At 39.3% G+C, this 7,504-nt stretch overlaps 1 protein-coding gene and 1 long non-coding RNA gene across 4 annotated transcripts; one reads left to right on the forward strand and one right to left on the reverse strand.

Annotated features, from left to right (window-relative positions):
• Window positions 518-1,250, reverse strand: LOC109720154. The gene is made up of 2 exons (XR_002218878.1): window positions 791-1,250; window positions 518-707 (listed from the first exon to the last, which is right to left on the reverse strand). It is a non-coding gene; the product is annotated as an uncharacterized LOC109720154 (long non-coding RNA).
• Window positions 522-6,618, forward strand: LOC109720152 (RNA polymerase II C-terminal domain phosphatase-like 4). 3 transcript variants are annotated; one of them, XM_020247046.1, is made up of 10 exons: window positions 522-631; window positions 1,257-2,094; window positions 2,248-2,406; window positions 3,032-3,117; window positions 3,315-3,442; window positions 3,614-3,794; window positions 4,224-4,513; window positions 5,158-5,346; window positions 5,587-5,625; window positions 5,918-6,618. In XM_020247046.1, exons 3-10 carry the CDS (start codon window positions 2,252-2,254, stop codon window positions 6,224-6,226), a joined length of 1,377 nt encoding a protein of 458 aa, XP_020102635.1. In that variant the 5' UTR covers window positions 522-631; window positions 1,257-2,094; window positions 2,248-2,251; the 3' UTR covers window positions 6,227-6,618. The 3 variants fall into 3 exon arrangements, with proteins under 3 accessions (XP_020102635.1, XP_020102634.1, XP_020102636.1); XM_020247045.1 differs by having other exon boundaries at window positions 1,257-1,764; XM_020247047.1 differs by lacking the exon at window positions 1,257-2,094 and having other exon boundaries at window positions 528-631.

The following is a 7,504-nucleotide window of genomic DNA, read 5'->3' on the forward strand; positions in this document are numbered from 1 at the left end:
AATATTAAAAAAGGTGATAAGTGATTCACCGTTTTTGTAAAAATTTAAAAAATCGTAAATTATTTACTGCTTTTATAAAAACGATAAACGATTAACGATTCGCTAACCTTAAGAGAAAATTTTTTCTTAACTCCTACATAGTAAAAAAAATTATTTAGTCAAACATTTTTTGAAGTATGGTCATCTAATCAATTATAATTATAAAATATATTTTTTATAAGATTATTTAGAAAAAAAAAAAAAGGTCCATAATCGATTGTGTTTGGAAACCGATCAAAACATATCCCTCTATAAAGAGCAGCGTATTGCAACTTTGCAAGTTATGCCGCCTTAAATAAATTAGGGTACAACGGGAAAAGCCTCGACGGGAGGAGCATCATCGTGAACGAGGGCGAGTCCTGCGGCGGCGGCGGCGGCGCCGGCGCCGGCGGTGGAGATTACGGCTGCGGCGGAGGGGGAGGAGACGGACGCGACGGGGGGGAATCGCTACGGGAGCAGCGTCGGAGCCTCCGATGGGGACGGGTGGAGCATGGTGAGACGCGGAGCAAGAATTTGCAACCGGACCAGTTGTACTCTAATTCCTCGCACGCTTCGCTCTTCTCTCTCTCCTCCGCTCCATCCATCAAAGAAGGTACGGCCTCAACTCATCTCCCTCTCCCTCTAATCTCTCTCTCTCTGTGTTGCGGTGGAGGAGGAGAGGGGTTTATCTGTGTATTAAATTGAAGCAATTGCGATTTGCCTGTGAGTCGCTGTAATATCCCGGACTCAATTTAGCAACCCGATGAATTACCTCAATGAGGGTAAGGCTAAATTGGGGATGATGATGAGCTCTTAATTGGCCTTCCTGATCCAATCTAGCCTCCGTTGATATCCAATTGAGGATCAGCTGGGATTGGAGATGATGGTAATACGTTGAGCTGAGGATTAAGGTAAAGGAATTGAGAATAGAGATAGAGGGGAAGAGAGAGATAGGTAGAGAGAGTGACCGAGAAGAGTTGGGGATACAGAGAGAGATACAGAGAGAAGAGGGATGGGGATTAGAAGTAGAGAAGGGAATTGGGGAAGAGAAATAGTAGAGAATAAGAACGAGGGTTTGGAGAATAACTTTTGGGAGGAGAAAATAGATTAATTCATTTCCTTCATGCCCTCTCATTACATTCTATTAGCTATGTATATTCTCTCTACAACTGGTATTGATATTAAAGTAAACTATCCTATAAGGGCTAAACAGCAATATGTAAACTGGCTGAGAGCAGGCTGGACCGCGATTCACTCGCAGGCTGGGCCTCCGCTGGGCTTGTTCGGTCCGAAGCTGTCTGGTAAACGGGCAAGCGGGTTACGGGTTCGCCTTCTCCGCACTATCCATTGCCGGCGGGTCTTGGGTTCGCGTTTTGCCTCCGATCCGGAAATCTGCCGATCCGACCCGCAAGGCTTCCATCTTCCCCAACCTTAGATCCTGTCGGACCTCCTTCTCCCTTCGCGTTCCTCCTATTTCCCCACCGCCCGTCTACTCGCAGATCGCCCTCGCCGCCGATCGCACCATCGCCGCGGGGCTCAAGCAGGCCTGCGGCGGGTTCCAGAGCGCGGCCGGCGCCTTCGCTTTCTTGAGGGAGACAGTCGCTGGGAAGGCTGCCGCGGCCGCAGCGCCACCCTTCCTCGTCGCCCGCCTGAGTTCCGCCTGAACGCCCTTGCCGCCGGTTCACCCCACTGAGCTCGCTCCTTCACCATTCTGCTGCTGCCACTTTTAATTCTCCATTTTAACTAGTAAAGTTGCTATTTTTACTATTCTCCCATGCTAACTACTGCTACTACTACTTCTACCATTTATTCTTCAGGGTTGTTACAGCCGTAGTTTTAGCGCCTTAGATGCAGAAGCTCCGAGCTGGGCCTGATTTATTACAGCCGTCCGTAGTAGTGAGCATAGAAACATTAGTTTTAGCTTTGCTGCCGTCGGTCACCGATGGTCGGTTCTTGGAAAACACGATAGACAGACAGACGGCACTTTTCCCACTATTTTGGCCAAATCGTAGTCACATCATGTTGGCAATTTGCACAATATCGGGACCAAAGTAATTCGTGCAATATCGGTTAACTGTGAGTCTGAGCATTCCTTCGATGCTAGAATTGGAGCTAGAGAACTGCAATCATACATGCGTCCTGTAGCTCTGCAGTCTTATGTCCTTGTATTCTTTGTTGCTCGGGCCGTCTTCTCTATTCCTAGCTGTAGTTGATCATTGTCTGTGGCAGGAGGATGAATTTGGCGGCGGAGTCCCCAACGCCGTCTTCAAGCGGCAGTGACGATTTCGCTGCGTTCCTTGATGCAGAGTTGGAAGTGGCTTCTTCCAACTCTTCGTCGGACGGTGATCTAGCTGACGACGATGCTGAAAATGACCTGCAACAGCCGAGGTATCTTGTTATGAACCTATCTCTTATTTCACAATCAAAACAATCTCTTCTCGTACATATCAAAGTATGTTGAGTTGTACCTCTATATTAATCATAGATTGCCAGGATGGCATCGACTAGCTCTTTCGTTTCACTTAGTTGGGGAAGTTAATTGTTGATTCTGACTACGGCAAAATATGAAATTTGTTGCTTGATTACGAGCTAGTACCGTACAGGGCCAAACGTGCAAGTTTTCTCCAAGCGATAGCTGAATCATTTGTGACGGGATGATTTCTTACTGTTTTTACTACAGTTCGACTGCAAAACAGATTTTAAGGAATGTTGCATGAAACAAAGATTACTTGAGAATTGCATTCATATGGCTATCAATAGATAAACAGAATGAAGATTGGTGGCAACATAGTCTTCATGTTGTGACTGTATGGGTATGATAGAAAATTTGTATGATTGGATTGTCGTAAAACTGCTATAGATGTATGCTGCAGGAGAAATAATCCTCTTCTACACAGGCTGTGCTTTCCATTTCTAATTAAATTTTCCTGTTTCTGCAAGTGTTTTTTTTTTTTTTTGGTCTAATCACTAACACATGAGAAAACGTAGTTACTGTTTTGAAATGTATATGCAGGACGAAGAAGCTGAAAGTTGAAGAATTTGAGAGTACAAGGGAGCTGCACGAGATGACAGAGGTGGCGACAAATCGAGAAAAAACTGGTATTGATGACCATAAATAGAAAGAAACAATTGCTTTTATGCAGAATTTTGGGACATTAATTTTACATATAAGAAGCAGCATTTCTTCGTTTATTAAGAACGAATATTTGCTTTTTCACATATTCTTCTTGTTTATAGCAACTTATACGTATAATAGATGGTCGGTTAAACTATATATGTGGCATATTCTGTAATAGGTATGTCGGATGAAGCTATTCCTGATATATGCCCTCCACATCCTGGATTTTTTGGAGGATTGTGCGTGAGATGTGGGCAGGTAGAAGATGATGATGCATCAGGAACCGCTTTTGGTTACATCCATAAGGTAACCCTCCAATTGAATTCACACCTGAAAGAGTACCTTGGAATTTGGAAACTTCTCATAGGGTGTACATATTAACCATTTATAGCTTTACTAACAATTCTTGCAAAACTAGATTTTAGATGCAGTGGAATTTTGATGTACTATAAGCATTATCTTTGGTTTTTTTGGCAGGGTTTAAGGCTTGGTAGTAGAGAGATTGACAGACTACGTGGAGCTGATCTGAAGAATTTACTGCGTGAAAAGAAGCTAATTTTGATATTAGACTTGGATCATACTCTACTCCATTCAACCCACATTGCAGATGTTTCCGCTGAAGAAGAATATCTTATAAGACAAATTGATTCCAAGAACGGTATTAACCATCGTTTTATTTATGTTTCTACATGAACGTTTTGCCTGCAACCTCTCTAAATCTTTGGTACCCAATAGCTCTCTCACTTAATATATAGTGTCATAGTGTAGTATACTATTTTCGTAAATAACATTGTTGCATTAGTTTTATTAGCTGGCATTTATTTTCTAACTTTTAATATCTTACATGTGAAAAATTGACAATTATCTCTCTCGTGAGAGATCAATTTCCGAAGAAACTATATGTTTAATTGGTCTAACTATGTTCGTTTTTTAAGTGATTCATTGATTTGAAATGTGCCTCGTGCTTTTGGTTTGCTTCTACGTTCTTTCTTGTGCTTTTGTCAATTATCTTCTTGAATAGCTAAAAGAATAGTATATTTCATTTTTTGAGATTTACGGAGACTTCTTTAATTGGAATGTTTGACAGATGATCCTGCCAGAAGCATATTCAGACTTGATTCCATCCGTATGCTGACAAAGTTAAGGCCCTATGTTCATACCTTTCTAAAAGAAGCTAGTAATTTATTTGAGTTGTACGTATATACTATGGCGGAGAGACCATATGCACTTGAAGTAGTAAAGCTTCTTGATCCTGGGAACGTCTACTTTGGCTCCAAAGTGATTACCCAAAATGATAGTACCCAGCGACATCTGAAAGGCCTTGATGTCGTGCTCGGTGCTGACAATGTTGTGGTGATTCTCGATGATACAGAGCCTGTGAGTATGATTGCTGTCTAAAATTGTTCTAAGTTCTTTTTTGGCTTTTGCAAGTACTCCATTTGGCCACCCTTTCTTTTGTTCACACTTCAAAACTTGCATATGCTATTCATGAAATTAATCTAAGACAAAAGTAAAATCCGAAAAGGGTTATTGTACATTATCCTGCAAAACTTGGGCCTTGATAAGTTTTGAGAGGGTATTGTACATGATCCAATAGCACTTGCGCTATTGACTGATTGATGACCCTAATTGTCAGTTGTAAGTTCAAGTGCAAACCAAACCCTGACATCATCTGTTTATACACAAATTGTCTTGATTATCCAGAGCTAAATAGAATTAGGACTGCATGTCTGGTCCAAATTATGAATTGACTCAAATTTTAGCTAAACTGACTCAATTTTGCGCTGGTTTATTGGACGTACTTCACTTCTGGGCCAATTAACTTATTAAATCATCTGGTTGTTAACATCATATCTTCTCCAGTAAACATTCAGTAGGAACTGATTTATGAACTACTTTTGGCATCTCCTGAACAAATTTAAGGGTAATAAGTCTTAACCTCCTGCTTGATACTTGACTGCTTTGTAATATTTATGTATCTTCACAATTTGTATTAAATCCAAAAGGATTTGATGTTGTAGGTGTGGCAGGAGCACAGAGAAAACCTGATCTTGATGGAAAGATACCATTTCTTTGCATCTAGCCTTCGCCAGTCCGGGATCAACTGTAAATCGTTATCAGAGACTAAGAAGGATGAAAGAGAGTCTGATGGTGCGCTTGCAACCGTTTTAAATGTCCTGAAGCGCATCCACCGAATGTTCTTTGATCCAGTTAGTACCATAATCTCTGTTATAGTTTTATATTTCGATTCATTCTTTCTATGGTTAAGGTAATCTGTCTTGAGATGCCATTGCTGCGTCCAACTTTGTATTGCTTCCTTCACTACATCGAGCAAGTGGAGCAACCGCCATTGTTTGTTTGTTTGTTTGTTTGTTTGTTTGTTTTCTCCAGAAACTTTTCTTTGAACTGAAATATCTGATTCTATTGTTCTTGCTGTTTACCTCTCACAGGTCCTCAGAACAGATATTTCCTCCAGAGATGTAAGACAGGTAAAACAGCAACCACGAGGAATATCTTGTAAATTCTTAGTGTAGCGTCTCGCAATATTGTATCAAGTCCTCCGATTTGACTTCTTGGAGAGAAACTTTGGTTGGTTTAGACTAAAGCTAGTGCTCGGTGCTTGTCTCAGGACAGCTTTAATTGACTTACTAATAATAGACTTTTTACATTCTAAATTTCCTTTATTTGGAATAATACACTTTTAATTAATTGTACATTTCAAAGGGTATTTCTTTATTACTACCTGATTTTCTTATCTTTTCTTCCCTTTTTTCATTGTAGATGATCAAAATGGTACGTCAAGAAATATTACAGGGGTGCAAACTAGTTTTCAGCCGGGTGTTCCCATTAAATTCACGCGTGGAGGACCAGTCGTACTGGAAAATGGCCGAAGAGTTGGGGGCAATATGTTGCACAGAAGTGGACTCGTCGGTCACACATATCGTCGCAAAGGATTCTGGAACAGAAAAGGCCCGCTGGGCTCTGCAAAACGGGAAATTTCTCATCAGCCCGCGCTGGATCGAAGCGGCAAGGTTTTTATGGCAGAGACAGAACGAAGAAGACTTTCCGGTCAACAGTGTAAAAAAATGAGCGGCAATTCAAAGTCTGGCTTCAGATATGTTCAGTAGGAATAGGAAATTAACCGTCTAATCAAACTACTTTCAGAAAAAGCCCATTTGAAGTTTTTGGTGGTATTGTGTATTTGTACTTTTGGCTAATTAGTGTTTCTTGTATTTGTGGGTGAAAGATGATTCCAGTTTAGTGGTAAATCCAAGAGGAAAAAGCTGTAATTGTTACTAATTTTTTTCATTTGTCAGGCTATTTTCAGTAAGCTGATAAACAAGAGTTTTATGCAGTGTTATGGACTAATGCTAGTGCCATGTATTGCAGCTTTTTCACAAAGTTGTATGTAAAGTATTGTGTAAGTGTATGTTGAGTTTTTTTTTCTGTGGCAATTATATATATACAATGCCAATCAAATACTGTTGTCTTGTATTAGAGCGCATGTTAGCAAAAAAAAAAATCTTTAATATTATTTTAACCTATAATTGCTATGTTGTCCTTAATTAGGCCTCTTAAATCTATATATATATACGGATCATATTTTCGATTTGATTTTGGTTCTGTTTCAGTTAGGTTTGTTGGGTGACTCAATTTGCTTTGATTTATCAAATTAATTTTTCGAATTCGCTATTGTTTTGTCAAGTGATTGTTTACTTTGTAATGTTAATATATACATATGCATTGTAGAGAATATTTAATATTTCTAGTAGTAAATGGAATTGTTTTGTTTTTTTTCACTTTTTCTAATGATAGTGCATCCAATGTAACAACTTCGTAAAGGATAATTTAAGTTATTTGAACTTTTTAAAAACTAAATTTTACAATACTTTGACGTCATTTGTCTAGTATTTAAGTGGCTTCCAATGTAACAATTTGAAATGTCCAATGTAAGGTAAATTTAGAACAATTCGAAATCCAGGTAAATTTGTCATAAAATCATAAAATTCGATATCTGTAAAATTCAAAATATTCTAGATCATATATTTAACGAAACCATTTGTTGATTTGGATACCAAGAGGTGAAAGGAAAAATTCCGGTTTACTTTTTGAAATTAAAGTCTAGAAACAACTGTACATACATATACTTTTGTTTGGTCCAACTGTAATGTTGCACCGACCGTCCTTAGAGCAAATGACAAAGGATTCGGTGGTTGGTATCCGAGACCCAAGTTCGAATTCTAGTTGATTCATTTTTCCAGCTAAGTTTATTTCTAAATGAAATAAACGAAGCGGGTAGCGTGCTACCTATCTCTCAAAAAAAAAAAAAAACTGGAATGTTGCGGGAAATTAATGAATAGTCTATTT

The sequence above is a fragment of the Ananas comosus genome, linkage group 14 (assembly GCF_001540865.1).
Source record: "Ananas comosus cultivar F153 linkage group 14, ASM154086v1, whole genome shotgun sequence".
In the NCBI taxonomy this organism is placed as follows: domain Eukaryota; kingdom Viridiplantae; phylum Streptophyta; class Magnoliopsida; order Poales; family Bromeliaceae; genus Ananas; species Ananas comosus.

Bases quoted from the DNA above. Each gene is read 5' to 3' on its own strand.
- LOC109720152 (XM_020247046.1), top strand. From the start codon at position 2,252: ATGAATTTGGCGGCGGAGTCCCCAACGCCGTCTTCAAGCGGCAGTGAC. The intron at 2,407-3,031 runs GTATCTTGTTAT...ATGTATATGCAG, and splicing joins AATGACCTGCAACAGCCGAG to GACGAAGAAGCTGAAAGTTG. The intron at 4,514-5,157 runs GTGAGTATGATT...TTGATGTTGTAG, and splicing joins TTCTCGATGATACAGAGCCT to GTGTGGCAGGAGCACAGAGA.